The 15197-nt window shown below is 39.7% G+C and overlaps 2 protein-coding genes across 2 annotated transcripts; both read right to left on the bottom strand.

Annotated features, from left to right (window-relative positions):
- Window positions 1-32: 32 nt before the first annotated feature.
- On the bottom strand, window positions 33-10240 carry LOC130917742 (gastrula zinc finger protein XlCGF57.1-like). The gene is made up of 3 exons (XM_057839411.1): window positions 10183-10240; window positions 9723-9851; window positions 33-4798 (listed from the first exon to the last, which is right to left on the bottom strand). Exons 2-3 carry the CDS (start codon window positions 9765-9767, stop codon window positions 3482-3484), a joined length of 1362 nt encoding a protein of 453 aa, XP_057695394.1. The 5' UTR covers window positions 9768-9851; window positions 10183-10240; the 3' UTR covers window positions 33-3481.
- Window positions 10241-11939: 1699 nt separating this feature from the next.
- On the bottom strand, window positions 11940-15036 carry LOC130917782 (gastrula zinc finger protein XlCGF52.1-like). Its single transcript, XM_057839469.1, has 2 exons — window positions 14932-15036; window positions 11940-13873 (listed from the first exon to the last, which is right to left on the bottom strand). The coding sequence occupies exon 2, from the start codon at window positions 13800-13802 to the stop codon at window positions 12621-12623; it is 1182 nt and encodes a 393-aa protein (XP_057695452.1). The 5' UTR covers window positions 13803-13873; window positions 14932-15036; the 3' UTR covers window positions 11940-12620.
- Window positions 15037-15197: the final 161 nt, after the last annotated feature.

Genomic DNA, 15197 nt, shown 5'->3' with positions numbered 1-15197 from the left:
GCTTGTTTTAGATAGATAGATAGATAGATAGATTTATTAACAGACTCAAGGTCCAACAACACAACACAACAATAGATTAAAAGACAAAATAAAATAAAGAAATGGTAAAACAATAACACAGCACTGGGTCTCCTAACGACCCACATTTAAAAGGCACGTATACCAGTGCTTCCAAAACCGAGACAAGTAGCGTGTAAAGCTGTACAAAATGTTGGTCAGGCCCAACACAATCACATTTTCTGAACCATTCAGACGACTGATAAACTTAAACATGTTTATCCTTAAAACAGACTGGAGGGTATTCACCCGAGCTGCTACAAACATTGCTGAAGCACTGGTCCATCTGGGCCTTTTTAACAAAATTCTTAGGGAATCATTATATGCCACTTGTAGTCTCTGGAAATGTCCTTTGTTATAATTAGACCACAGATGTGCAGTGTAGAGTGGTGTACAATAAGCCTTAAAAAGGGCCACCTTGACCTCATCCGAGCAGTGACCAAATTTACGGGAGAGGATATTAGCTTGGACATATAACGAACGGCACTGGCGAAATATGTCCTCATTGTCTGTCAGCGTGTCGGTGATCATATGGCCGAGATATTTCACCTGACTGCAGGACTTTCATTCTTGACCAGCCAACTTAAAGTCAGGGAAGACCATATGTTTATCCCCATTTGATCTTACAATCATCACGACACTCTTAGCATCATTATATTTTATATTGTGTAGCTCCCCGTACCTGGCACACACAGTGAGCAGCTGCTGGAGACCAGCTGAACTTGGACTAAAAAGCACACAGTCGTCAGCATACATAAGATGGTTCACCACCAACCCACCAGCCATGCAGCCAGTTTTACATCTACTTAACTGTTTTGACAAATCATTCATATAAAAGTTAAATAAAATTGGAGATAAAACGCTCCCTTGTCTAACCCCATTGGTGACGTGGAAAGGCGCAGACACACAGTCATCCCATTTCACTTGCATTGTTTGGTGTGCATACCAATATGACAGAATTCTTAAAATATTGCTAGAAACACCCGCTTGGCTTAATTTCTTAAACAACTTTCCATGGTTGACACGGTCAAAAGCCTTGGAAGCGTCTAAAAAACACATAAGCACAGAGGAGTTTTTACTTATATATGTATTTACCAATTCTTTTAAAACGTAAATACACATATCCGTACCATGCTTAGGTTTAAAACCAAACTGATTGTCCGTTGAGCTTACAGATGCATTAACTCTCTCTAGTAGGAGGAGTTCAAAAACCTTAGAGAGGACACTAGCGAGGGCGATGGGTCTGTAATTGTCAGAGCTGTTCACTTTTCCTGCTTTGTTTTTGATGACAGGGACTAGCAGCACTGACATTATAGATTCAGGAAGACGGCCATGAACCATAAATGATGTAAAGCAAAGTGCGAGAAGCGGAGTAAGCCTCGGGCTAGCATGCTTTAGATGTTCAGCAGATATAAAGTCCATACCTGTGGATTTATTAACTGATAAGTTCTTTATAACCTGATGCACCTCATGGGTCGTAAATGTGCACACCCCTTTGACATTGCCTGCTTGATAGGCATCCTTCGGCACACAGTTAAATACATTTTTATAATGCTGTCGCCAGAAAGCTGCAATATCATTTGCACCAGAGAAACCATCTACCGTACAGGGTAAGGAGGGCTTGCAATTATTAGCAAACCTCACCTCCTTCCAAAAGTCTTTAGAATTTTTACGTAAAAGCTTCTTGGCCATGGAGTCAGCCCTCAAATTTTGCTCATTCTTTTTAATGTAGCGAACTGCATACTTATATTTTGCATTTGTGAGCTTCTTGTATTCAAATATAGGGCCCTGCCTGGGTCTACCAGCCAAAGCCCAAGACTTGGTAGCTTCACAGGCTTCAGCATAAAATCCGGCTACAAAAGTATTCCAGCCAGGCCTGTTTTCTCACTCTGCGGCTGTAAAACTCGACGAAGTTGCTCTCCCAGCTAAACCTAGGCTAACATTCGTCTTTGTAAGCTTTTATTTAGTTTGTATATCGAATTTGAAAGGAAAATGTGTTTTGTTTTTGGCGAACTTTTTCCATAGTGCTAATCTGTTGAAGCTACTCACACATGGAAAAATACAATTGTACAACGTTTTAAATGTATGCATTTTGTATATTCCACTTACCACGATTTGAGAGCTCAATAAATTGAAATTGAAAGAGTATTTGTTTTTGGGTTCGCTGGCTGTCTAGCCGATAGAGTCACTTTCACACACAGCAACAAACGGGAGGTGGTGAGCGCTGCCGCGCCACGTCCCGTCTGGCTGCAGTTTTGACACATGAAAAATAGCGAATACCGTTCTACGGTCTGGCGGAATATTTTAGTGGTTTTGAAACCGCGACGTTTTCACACCACGGTAAACCGTGAAACCGGTCACCGGCACATGTCTAGATGAGTTATGTCATATTCACGGTTGCCACTAGAGGAAAGTGAGTGTATCCATCCACATCAATAAAACTAAATGCTAACAATTTCAAAACAAACCATTACAACGCCATTCAAATTAAACAAATCATTGAAGCAGTAAAATTTGATTCGAAGCTTTTTTCTAGTAAAATTAATCGAGTTAATCCATGAATTGTTACAGCACTAAAGTTCAAAAGCTTTAAAAGTATTTCACAATAGAAGTTAAAAAAATATGTAATTGTATTAATAATAAAAGATTACAGTAATTTTATAATATAGCAGATTTCAAAAAACCACAATGCACAAAAGACATCTTCCCTGAAACTATTCAAATGAAGCTTGGAAATTGAACAAATAAGTAAAAAAGTATTTCAAATTCCTGCATTCATAGGTAAAATGACAAAAAGCAGTATAATAGCAAAAGTATCAAGTTATGGAGCAGCACCTGCAAAATCATTTCAACATCTTTAGACCAGGGGTTCCCAACCTATTCCACTAAGGCACACTGTGGGTGCAGGATTTCATTCTTACCAAACAAGATGACAACACTTTTTCCCCAATCTGGTGTTTTACAAGTGCAATCAGTTGATTGCAGTCAGGTGTGGCTTGTTTTAGCAGAAGCCTCATTGGTTCAACTGTCTCTGCTGGATCGGCTGGAACAAAAACCAGGACCCACAGTGTGCCTTGAGGACTGGGTTGAAAACCCCTGCTTTAGACGCTCATAAGCCAGAGGTGGGCAAACCGGTCCTCGAGGGCAGCAGTGGGTCCTGGTCTTTGTTCCAACTGACCCAGCACAGATAGTTTAACCAATGCGGTTTCAGCAGAAATGCGAAGCACCTGACAGCAATCGACTGATTGCACTTGCAAAACAGCAGAATGGTGAAAAGGTGTCCTCTTAATGGGTTGCAACCAAAACCCGCACCCACTGCGGCCCTTTGTGGAATAGTTTGCCCACCCCTGTCATAAGCAATACAATTAGGAAATTAAAGTGTATTTTTTCACGGTAAATGGGTGGCAGAAATCAGAATATTTTGTCACACAGTGCAATTGAAAGCTTTTTCCCCAGTGTGGCTTCCCGCGTGTCTTGTTAACTGTTGCTTCGTACAAAATCTTTTGTGGCAAAGTAAGCAGACAAAAGGCTTCTCTCCAGTGTGTGTTCTTGTGTGAGTTTTTAAATTTCCCTTGTCGATGAATCGTTTATCGCAAAATGAGCAGCCAAAAGGCTTCTCTCCAGTGTGTGTTGGGGTGTGTTTGTTCAAACTTCCCTTGTCGATGAATCTTTTACCACAATGTGTGCAGACAAAAGGCTTTTCTCCTGTGTGTGTACGCGTGTGTCTTGTCAACTGATTCTTCCGACAAAATCTTCTCTCGCAAAATGAGCATGCGAAAGGCTTCTCTGGAGCGTGTAATCTTGCGTGTTTGTTTAAATTTCCCTTATCGTTGAACCTTTTACCACAAACTGTGCAGAGAAAAGGCTTTTCTCCAGTGTGCGTATATGTGTGTCTTGTCAACTCTCGCTTCCGAGATAATCGTTTATCACAAAATGAGCAGGCAAATGGTTTCTCCCTGGTGTGTGTATGCATGTGTCTTTGAAAGTGGTGCTTCGTGGAAAATCTTTTATCGCAACCTGAGCAGGCAAACTGTTTCACACCCACGCATTTTTTTGCGTCTCTAGTGTGTGTACGCATATGTTTTTTCAAATAAGTCTTTTGTCTAAATCTTTTGTTGCAAATTGCGCAGGGAAAAGGCTTTTCTCCACTGTGCGTGCTACTGTGTTTGTTTAAATTTCCCTTCTCGGCGAATCTTTGACCACAACATGAGCAGACAAAAGGCTTTTCTCCAGTGTGTGTACGCTTATGCTTTTCTAATTCAGCCTTCCAAGAAAATCTTTTATCGCAATGTGAGCAAGGAATAGGTTTCCCAACCAAGCGTTTTCTTGTGTCTCTTTTCACTGAAGACTTGTTTAAGGATTTTGCAGCGTTTTGGTCAAAGTCAACATCCTCCTCATCAGTGTCAAGGTCAGAAGAGTGGGACATTACGTCGTCGCTGTCCGAGAGCGGAGCTAATAGGCTGTCTGGTTGCGATTGTACCTCGTCATTTGTTGTCAGGTGTTGAAATGAGCTGCCGCTTGAAAGTTTTGTGTCTCCGCTCTCTTTGCTTAAATGTTCATTTTCTTCGCTTTTCACAATGACAGTCAATGGAAATGTGGTGATTTCATCTTCCTGTTCTTCTTCCTTAATGTAGGGGGTTTCTGGCTCCACTTCCTGTTTGATGTCCGACATCGCCGACTCTTCCTCCTGTTTATCGTGGGGCAGAATTGTACTTGGTGTGAAGATCTTCATCAATGACACCTGGGGGACACAGGAAGAAAATCACTTGATTTGCCGATGATCTCATGCTGCGGTGATACATGGGGCAGAAAATCTTCCTAGGATATTCTACAAAACAATTAATAAACAGAAAAACTAGCTATTTTTAGCCTTCTGCTGTGAATTGGTCTATAAAGCGCCGTAAAAATAAACTATTTCACATCGAGCCGTCAAAATGTTTTAAAATTGAGGACTTCAAACTCTCTCCCAGTTTTCATTTGGCACCAACAGACCACAGAAAACCGGTCTTATTATCATTCAACTTGATGGTAGAAAATGTCTTTATAGGTGCATGTGTGCGCAATAGACAATAGAGGCTCTAGGGGACGGGACGTCTGAATTCTTCAACTAATAAATATGTATTTTTGTGTTTTTTGGCCGACTAAGGTGATGTAATAGGTTATAATGTAATAATAACAATCTATATAGATGAAATTATTCATTCATTCATTCATCTTCTGAACCGCTGATCCACACAAAGGTCGCGGGGGTGTTCGAGCCTATCCCAGCTAACAACGGGCAAAAGGCAGTGTACACCCTGAACGGGTTATATGACGTTATGTTCAGAAAAAAAAATACCAAGTAAGATACCAAGGACATATTAAACATTTTGACATGCTATGAAGAGACAAAATAATCCTTAAAGCAACAATAGGTAAGTTATCTTTATAAAATATTTTCATTACATTTGTGATAATATGTTGACTGACAACTAGTTGAGGGGGTCTGTATTGCTTTCACAGGTACTAATTAACTTTAAGGAGGAGGGCAGCAACCCTGCCACACACACACACACAAATACAAATGTGGTGTCTGCTTTACGGCATACGTCACTTCCCCTTTTCCCATTCATTATAAATATGGAAGTCGATGCGTACGCTTACGGGTGAATTCCGTTAAAGATGGCAGAGCAACCGAAGAGGCAAAAAGTTTTGTCTGAAGAGGGAAAAAAAAGTCATCATCGCTGACGAGTTCGCATCGGGTGGCTATTGTTTAGCCACAACTGGATTCATTACTTTATTACAATTCATCCTTCACACATCCGCTGGAAACAGAAATGTTGTTCAATCCATCTGCAGGCGACTGAGAGATTCATTTTTTATTGATTGACGATTTTACGACACTTTGCGGGTGTGCACGGGTCCTCATGGAGGAAGTCGGCGTGATGTCACGATAAGGTCACCTCGCTTAGCAACGTGTCGCCATTTTGTGAAGGGGGTACACACAGCTTAACATTCCATAGACAGACGTCTGAAATTCATATATTTCAGGTGTGTTTTGCGTCCTTTTTCCTAAAAACGTCTTAAACGTGGCTTACTATTATCACGAGCAGTGTTGTCACAGCTTACTTAAAAAAGTAATTTAATTACTGATTACTGATTATACCTCAAAAAAGTAATCTAGTTACTTTACTGATTACTTTATTATCAAAGTAACAAAGTTACTTTAAAAGTAACTTATCAGTTACTTTTTACCTTTTTTTTCCTTTTGCTGCCTCAACATAAAAATAACAGAAAAATGTCATTGCGTTTAATTGAGTTTTTCACATAAGGCTTAATCTTTGAGTTAGTGGGGGTTTAATTAGTCGACCACTATTGACCCGCCCTTGCTTAGCCATTCCGGAGCCCTAAAACTAACTGACAAACTGCACAAAATTAGTTGAAATCAACTGCAATGACTAATTAAACCCCCGCTGACTCCAAGATAAAGCCTAATGTAAAAAATTCTGAAATTCCCCTTTGAAATAAAGACCTAGCCGTTAAAATGTTGTTTCTAAAAGTTGTAAAGCAATAAAACAAACAACAAAAATGAATGAAATGAACAAAAATCCTACAACGTTAAGTTTTCATTATGGGTCAAAATCATTTTTCGAACAGATCACGTGACTTGCACCTTGGAGACTATCCTTTGCTTTGCTTAGCCAAAACTACACCAGAGGAGGCAAGATGGAGATTTAGAATTTCTTTAAACCTAAGCTTTCAAACTCTGCCAACAACAACTTGAACAGTTGATTGAACTCGAACAGTGTCAAGATGTGTGTGTGTATATAAATATATATATATATATATATATATTTTTTTTTTAATTATTAAATTTATTAGAATCATGGAAGCTTCCACTTGGGGAAAATATATCCATACAGTATATCCTGTATATACATAATATAATAAAAATGTACAGATATATATATATATATATATATATATATATATATATATATATACACAGTATTGGCCAAAAGTTTGGAGACACCTCAAAGGTGGATACCTTGAAGAATGTAGAAAACAAAACCTGTTTTCAGTTATTTCACTTTTTTTTTTGCCATTCCACATGTTCGTTCATAGTTTTGATGTCTTTAGTGAGAATATATAACAGTAGTGAAAATATATAAAAGGCAAAATGTGTGTCCAAACTTTTGACTTTCGTTTCAGTCTTCAACATGCTTCTCCCCCCAGTCCCACAAATGTAAAACTCTGCCTATGATTACAAACTCAAACTATAAAATGTACATAATTACACATATTATAAAGGCTGGTTACAAACTGTAGAAGAGCTGGCTGTCTCGTTACCTGTCGGCTTTTTTTTTCACGACACGTTGTGCTGTAATTCCAAGTGCTTCCTTGTTGAATTTCTGAGCCAGCGCAGAGTTTGCAACGCACGGAGATATTTTTGTCATCTTTACTGGACGGATATGTAAAGTAATGGCTGTATCTCCAGTGAGCAAATGCAGCCGTTTGTTGTATCTCTCCGGCTCCTTTACTGTTAGCATCCTGACAGCTAGCAGGCTATTTTGTTGACCGCCGTGGCAGACGGCGCGCGCACAGGCAGCATGGTATTACACGTGACCCATTTTTTCACCCAGATGAGAAACGTGAGATGTGATGTCACTCCCAAACTCAAGCGCAGTATTTTCTTTTCAAATGCTCTGCGTACATGACTACAATATTCTTCATTCTACATACAGTATGAGGCAACAACAAAATAGTAACGCACAGGTACCGAGGAAACTAACTTTAATCAGATTACTGGCCTGGAAAAATGAACGCGTTAGATTGCTTGTTACTGAAAGAAAGTAATCAGATTACAGTAACGCGTTACTAACGCGTCACTGACAACATTGATCACGAGTCACTGCCGACAGACGCGAGGAGGCGATGTAATTTAAAATAAGCGTTTATTGGCGTACAAAGCTGCCGATACAAAGTCGCAGCTGATACCTGGATAAACAAAGGAATGGCCTGCAGTGGAGTTCGGAAACATCTACAACTACCTCATAAAGTCACCCAGTAAGTTGACCTTTATCATTTACGTGGAATATGTACTGTGTGGAACTGAGAAAACTGGTAGTATATACCAAGTGATTATTTCTGCCGTTACCGGTAATTCGCCTCCAAGCTTTATTTAGCCGTCAACACATCACGGCAAAAAAAACAATTCCCACCAGGCCAGTAATATACCGATTGACTAATCAGAGCAGTTCACGGCAAAAGAAAAAAAACGCTTTGCGAGTTGCCGGTTAAGGTAAAAATAATCACTGCCTAGTCTATTGAATCGTAGCAGCTAATTGGGGCAAAATATAATCAATTAAACTCACCAGTAATAAAATGTCGGCTGCAAACGTAAATGTGCTGGAATTTAGGTTCCCACAGGCGAAAATAGTCCACGGAATCGTCTTCTTTTACTGTTCCTCGATTAGTTGCGCTCAGCCATTTGTTACTCCTTTTTTTCTCACGTCGAAGAATGAAGAACTTCAAATGCGGCTCCGAAATCTTCCTTGTGTGACAACCCGCAACACAGCTACTTTTAGCCATTCCGACGGAAAAAAGACGGCAAATAAGACGAAAGTTCAACGCGTTTCTATAGACCCTACCCACCGACGTCACAAAATCACGTGCTCGCTGTATGGTTCCGCCCCCTTGTCTGTCATTTTGTGTCTGTATTATCAATGGTCTCAATTGATCGAGCAATTTATAATGCATTTCATGGAAGACCCGGTGCTTTCGGATGCCGTAAACTCACTTGATGCGTTGCATAAAAGGCGTTATGTGGAAAAGCTTCAGTTTATCCATTCGCCAGATCCATATTTGATGCCTAAATCAATGTTTTTCGACCCGCTGTCTCCGCCGTATTTGCCTGACATCTGCTAGCTACCCTGATATGTACAACTATCTTGTCCACACAAAATCAGCCTTATTCTCACGAAAGTTTGAAAAACTTTAAGAGCTTGGAGGCTTATAAATACTTCGTTGCTGGTTGGGTGAAACAGGTCCTCGTCCACGAAAATTCGGCAGGAATCTATCTTGTGCTTGGAAAGGTGAGTTACGAAATTTTCAATTCAAAATCTTTTGTTATTGCTAACATCCACTGTCAAGTCTAATGTATTTCATGTCGTTTGTCAATGGAGTTAGGGCTTTTAATGTTTATATGGTTTAGCGATAGCACTCTCACTACATACATACGTGTATGTTGTCGGCGATTAGCCTTGCAATGATCTTAATTGTGGTTGTCAGCCCAAAACCCTCTAAATATATATTAAATGCATCTTAGCAGATATAAAATGACTACTACATAATCTGTGGTAATCGTTTGGAGCCCAGTTTTCTCGTCGAATTGCAGCAGCCCATCTCGCTCTCTTCTCTCCGGGTCTCTCGGAATCCGGTAGAACTTCAAGTCTCTCCGTCTTCTCCGTCTATCTTCTCTGTTATTGCAACCGACCGCCACACACGCCTTCACCATTTTGATTATTAATGTTAACGAGCAGAAAAACACGTCGTAAATAGGAGGTATGTATGTAGCCGTAACAGGTAAACATGATGTGTTGACGGACAATTGGGCGGCACCAGTCAGGAGGAAGGAGTTGTGACGTCACGTGGGTAGAGTCTATTATAAGTGACTGGTCTTTTACCCCATTGTCAATATGGCGACGCTTTGTTGTGGCTGGTGACGTCATTAAATGCCCGGATGTCCGTCTGTCTCTATGGGAAACGCAGTCTTCCTTTAGGCAAAACACTACCGCTTTTGTCCACCGACGTCGCTAAAATTGACCAAAAACGACAAATTACCAAATGTTTCTTTAAAAATGTTATAGTTTCAAATGAAGCTGGACAGATATTTTATTCCAGCATTAAAAAAAAAAAAAAATCAAAATAGATTGCTGATAATTATGGTTTTCCACGTGTCACTCAAATATGCATTGAACTACCGTGTCTTGGATAGCAACCTAAGCTCAACAAAGCTAAGCTAAAAAAAAAATAATAATAATAATAATAAAAAGCTTCGGAAGCTACAACGTAAAGCCATACGACTCCCATTGAGCTTCTAGTTGGGACGTTTCAGTCCAATAAAACGCCTACTTCGATACTTACCCGATGGGAATGCTGTGAAGGAGCTCGTTTAGTTAGAAGGGAACACAAAAGAACTGCTAGTCACGGACGGGTAAACAGATGTTGCGTCAAATGAACTGGAAGTAGAAACGTTTCAGGCGCTGAAACTTCAGTGTAATACGTTAAAGCGTTTGGAACCAAAACCGCTTCACATCACTGCACTGTAAAAATATTCAATAAATATGTTAAACATATCCAAATAAACTCGCTTCATTTTAAATTTAAGGATTGAATTTCTTTGGCTTCATGAGTGAGATGATTGCCTTGTAAGGGTGAAAAGAAATATAACATCATTCGTGCACGAAAGGGTTAATGTCGGGTTTATGTCATGATTGTATTGCTTCTACCTGTATTGAATGTTTGAAAGCTTGAAAGGAGAGCTTGCCCACCCGGGCGGTGTCTCTCCTTTCAAGCTCGGGTCCTCTACCAGCTTGGGAGCTTGAGAATCAAAACCCAATTTTATTGCCTTTAAAAAAGAAATGGCTCTGTATATACAGTATAACCTATATCAAAGTAAAAAGATTATTGTATTTGTGTTCCAAATGTTTTGTTTTTTTAATCCCCTGAACTGCAATATTATTAGTTTTGCTAATATTTGCAGTTTTGTTGTTGTTGCTGTTGTAGCTGCTATATGTCCGTCTTGTATGTGTAAATTGTTACTGTTCAAATGTTGTATTGTTGCATTAAAAAAATAAATAAAAGCATATACTTTTCACTTTGTATAATTTTTTATTTTATTTGTGTCAGTGTTTACTTTTAAATTTGTTGTTATATGTCTTTCTTGAACGTAGTATAGTGATTGTTGTTGAATTGTTCAATTAAAAAAATAAAAATAAAAGACTAAAATTAAAAAAAAACAGAATAAACTACAGGTATTTTGTGCTGGCTAGAGTTACCAGTGCTAAGAGTCAGGTGACATTTAGAATATACTACATTTTAGAAGTCGTTAGTGCCACCTTCCTGTTATAATTATTCATTGCATCCAAGCCTGTCAGTCGCATTGACGCTGTTGAGTGCGGTTATGTCTCGATGTTAGTATTATATTGTGTATTGTACAGTTTTATTGAATATGTGCATGTTTTTGTGTTATACTGTAATTTCACAACAAATTACTTCTGATTAATACTAGAAGCTCGGTCATCCAGGAGGAAATCAGGGTTTAGCCGCTACTCCCCCATGCTGAGAAGAGCAGGCTGAGGTGGCTCGGGGTCTGGTTCAGATGCCTCCTAGCACCTCCCTGGAGAGGTGTTCTTGGCATGTCCCACAGGCGGGAGGCCACAGCAACGACCCAGGACACGCTGGAAAGATTAGATCTCTCAGCTGGCCTGGGAACGCCCTGGGATCCTGCAGGAGGAGCTGGTTGAAGTGGCTGGGGAGAGGCAAGTCTGGGGTTCCCTACTAAAGCTGCTGCCAATGCGACCCAACCCCAGATTAAACGGTAGATAATGGATGGATGGATGGATGGGAAAAGCAAGAAAAGACCAAGCCTTGCGTTTCATTGGAGGACATTCAATGTTAGCATGGCTGCCAGGCAGTACACAAGGAAACACACTCTTTGGCAGTACAATATATTTATATTGAAAATTGATGGTAGCTTTGCATGCGATGCAAAACACACCAAGTGTGACCGGTGGTTTTCGTCTCTGGGTTCTATGTTTGAAATTACGTCGGGAGTCAAGACTGTGATGTGATGTGCATTTAATTTCTGACAAAAGTCACAAAAAGACACAATCCTACCATTTAACTTGTCATTAACAACATGCCCCTGTTCAAAATGAATACAAAAAGAGATGCAACGCGATTTTTATATATCCCCATACCTCCCCATTGACATCCACGCAGAAAAAGGCAGAATAAAGTGCACCCAAGGTGTCGCGTTAATAACTCACATAGGGGAAACAAACAACATACGACCAACAGGGTCGTAAAAAAAGAAAAAAGTTCCAACTTTGAAGGAGGATAGAAGAAAATAAAAAAGAAAATAAGAAAACAACCAAGTTTTGTGTAATTATAAAACATACAATATTTGCAAATCTGAGATACCCGTTACATATAGACGAAAATATTTTGACAAGTTGTCGACTAAAACTAGACGAAGAGTAACACATTTTGAAATAACTAAATCATGACTACGACTAATAAGTATTTTCATCCAAAAGACTAAGACGAGAATTAATAGGGCTGCCAAAAACAACACTCAATTGAACAAACAACAAAAAGAAGGGCAGCAAGTATTTCAAATGCCAACATTCAAAATAAAAATGGCGAAAAGCAGTAGACTCGCAAAAGTATCATGTGATGGAAAGAGAAGTAGCCCAATTCAATCAAATAAAAGGTATGAAATCATGAATAGTGAATAGTTCTGAAAATGAACAGGATCTGCACAATCATTTCTTATGTCACACACGGCAATTGAAAGGTTATTCCCCAGGGTGGGTTCTTGTGTGCGATTCGAAATGTCCCTCCTGTGTGAGTGTTTTCCCAGAAACTCCATGGCGTTTTCTTGCATGTCTGAGTAACTCTCCATTCTCTGAGAATCTTTTATCGCAAAGTGAGCAGGGAAAAGGCTTCTCTCCAGTGTGCCTATGCGTATGTCTTGTTAACTGTTGCTTCTGAGAAAATCTTTTATCGCAAAGTAAGCAGGGAAAAGGCTTCTCTCCAGTGTGTGCTCTTTTGTGGTTGTTTAATTGTACCTTCCGGGTGTATTTTTTACCGCAACATGTGCAGACAAAAGGCTTTTCGCCAGTGTGTGTTCTTCTATGATTGTTTAATTCTACCTTCGTGGTGAATCTCTTATCACAAACTGTGCAGAGAAAAGGCTTTTCTCCAGTGTGGGTACGCGTGTGTCTTGTTAACTGATGCTTCCAAGAAAAAGTTTTATCGCAAAGTGAGCAGGCAAAAGACTTCTCTCCAGTGTGTGTTTTAGCGTGACTGCTTAATTCTGCCTTCGAGGTGAATCTTTTCGTACAAAGTGAGCAGGAAAAAGGCTTCTCTCCAGTGTGTCTTCTCGTGTGAATGTTTAAATTTGTCTTTGTGAAGTATCTTTTATCACAAAATGAGCAGGAAAATGGCTTTTCTCCAGTATGTATGTTTGCGTGTTTGTTTAAATTTCCCTTATCGTTGAATCTTTTACCACAAACTGAGCAGGCAAATGGTCTGTCCCCAGTGTGTGTATGCATGTGTCTTTGTAAGTGATGCTTCCAAGAAAATCTTTTATCGCAACGTGTGCAGGCAAATCGTTTCCCACCCGCGTAGTTTTTTGAATCTCTTGTCAATGATGACTTGTTTAAGGATTTCCTAGACTTTGGGTCAAAGTCCACATCCTCTTCATCAGTGGTAAAGTCCGAAGAGTGGGTTGTTACGTCTTCACTGTCTGAGAGCGGCGCCAAAAGGCCGTCCAGTTGCGATTTTCTCTCTTCATTTGTTGTCAGGTGTTGAAATGAGCTGCCGCTCGAAGGTTTCGCGGCTTCGCTCTCTGCGCTTGAAAGTTCATCTTCTTCGCTCTTCACAATGACAGTCAATGGAAAAGTGATTTCATCTTCCTGTTCTTCTTCTTTAATGCTGGGGGTCTCTAGCTCCGCTTCCTGTTTGATGCCCGACATCTCTTACTCCTCCTCCTGTATAACGCTGGGGGAATCGTGCTTCTCAGGGTGAGGATCTTCATCAGTGACGTCTGTGGGGAAAGAAAAAATTCATGTGATTTGCCAGAGTCCAATTGTCCTTCTCTTAATTTACATTAGTTTATTACTAGGGGTGGAAACCTACGACTACCTGACGATACGATTTGCGATACAAGGCTCACAATAACGATCTCACGCGATAGCGTTACATGTATCAGAACGTTTCCTAGGATATTCTACAAAATGACTAAAAAAGAAACAGAAAAACAAGCTATTTTCATCCTTCTGATGTGTATTGGTCTTGAAAGCGCTGTAAAAAATGAACTACTTCACATAGAGCCGTCAACATGACTTAAAATTGAGAACTTCAAACTGTCTCCCAGTTTTTATTTGGCCCCTACAGACCACAGAAAACCAGAGATATGATCGTTTTAACTTGATAGTAGAAAATGTCTAAATCGGTGCATGTGAGCACACTAGGCAATAGAGGGCACTCATTATCTTGGGACGGGACGTGTGACCGCATCAACTAATAAATATGTATTTTTGTGTTTTTTTGGCCGACTAAGGTGATGTAATAATTTATAATGTAATAATAACAATTTATTTCGACGTTATTCATTCATATATATTCTGAACCGCGTATCCACACGAGGGTCGCGGGGGTGCTGGAGCCTATCCCAGCTAACAACAGGCAGGAGGCAGGGTAAACCCTGAACTGGTTAGATGACGTTATGCTCAGAAAAATATACCAAGCAATAAACATTTTGACATGCAATGAAGAGACAAAATAATACTTTAAAAAAAAAAAAAAAAAAAAAAAACATCTGTCAAAAACACACACAATATTAGGCTTGAGTGGTTAAGGGTTAAAGTAAAGTTTTAAATTAAGCTGGACAAATATTTTATTCCAGCATTTAAAAAATGGTATCAAAATACATTACTGATAATTATTGTTTTCCGTGTACATTGCCATGTCTTGGATGACGAGCTAAACTAAACAACGCTAAGCTAAAAGAACCTGAGAAGCTACAACGTAAAGCCAAACGACTTCCACTGATCTTTAAGTTGGGACGTTGTAGTCCAATAAAACGCTCACTTCAATACTTACCATAAGATGAAAATTCTTTGAAGGAGCTTATTTGTTGAGTAGAGAATGGGAAAGAACTGCAAGTCCCGGATGGATAAACAGATGTTGCGTCAAGTGAACCGGAAGTAGAAGCGCTCAGGTGCTGAAACTTCAGTGTAAATGTTGAAACGTTCGGAACGAAGTAGGCGACCATCACAGACTGTAAAAACATTCAACCAATATGTTGAGCATATCCAAATGAACTCGTTTCATTTTAAACTAAAGGATTGAAGCTTCTCAGGCTTCGT

The sequence above is a fragment of the Corythoichthys intestinalis genome, chromosome 1, assembly GCF_030265065.1.
Source record: "Corythoichthys intestinalis isolate RoL2023-P3 chromosome 1, ASM3026506v1, whole genome shotgun sequence".
Classification (NCBI taxonomy): Eukaryota; Metazoa; Chordata; class Actinopteri; order Syngnathiformes; family Syngnathidae; genus Corythoichthys; species Corythoichthys intestinalis.
This window is presented reverse-complemented; position numbering and strand designations above follow the sequence as displayed.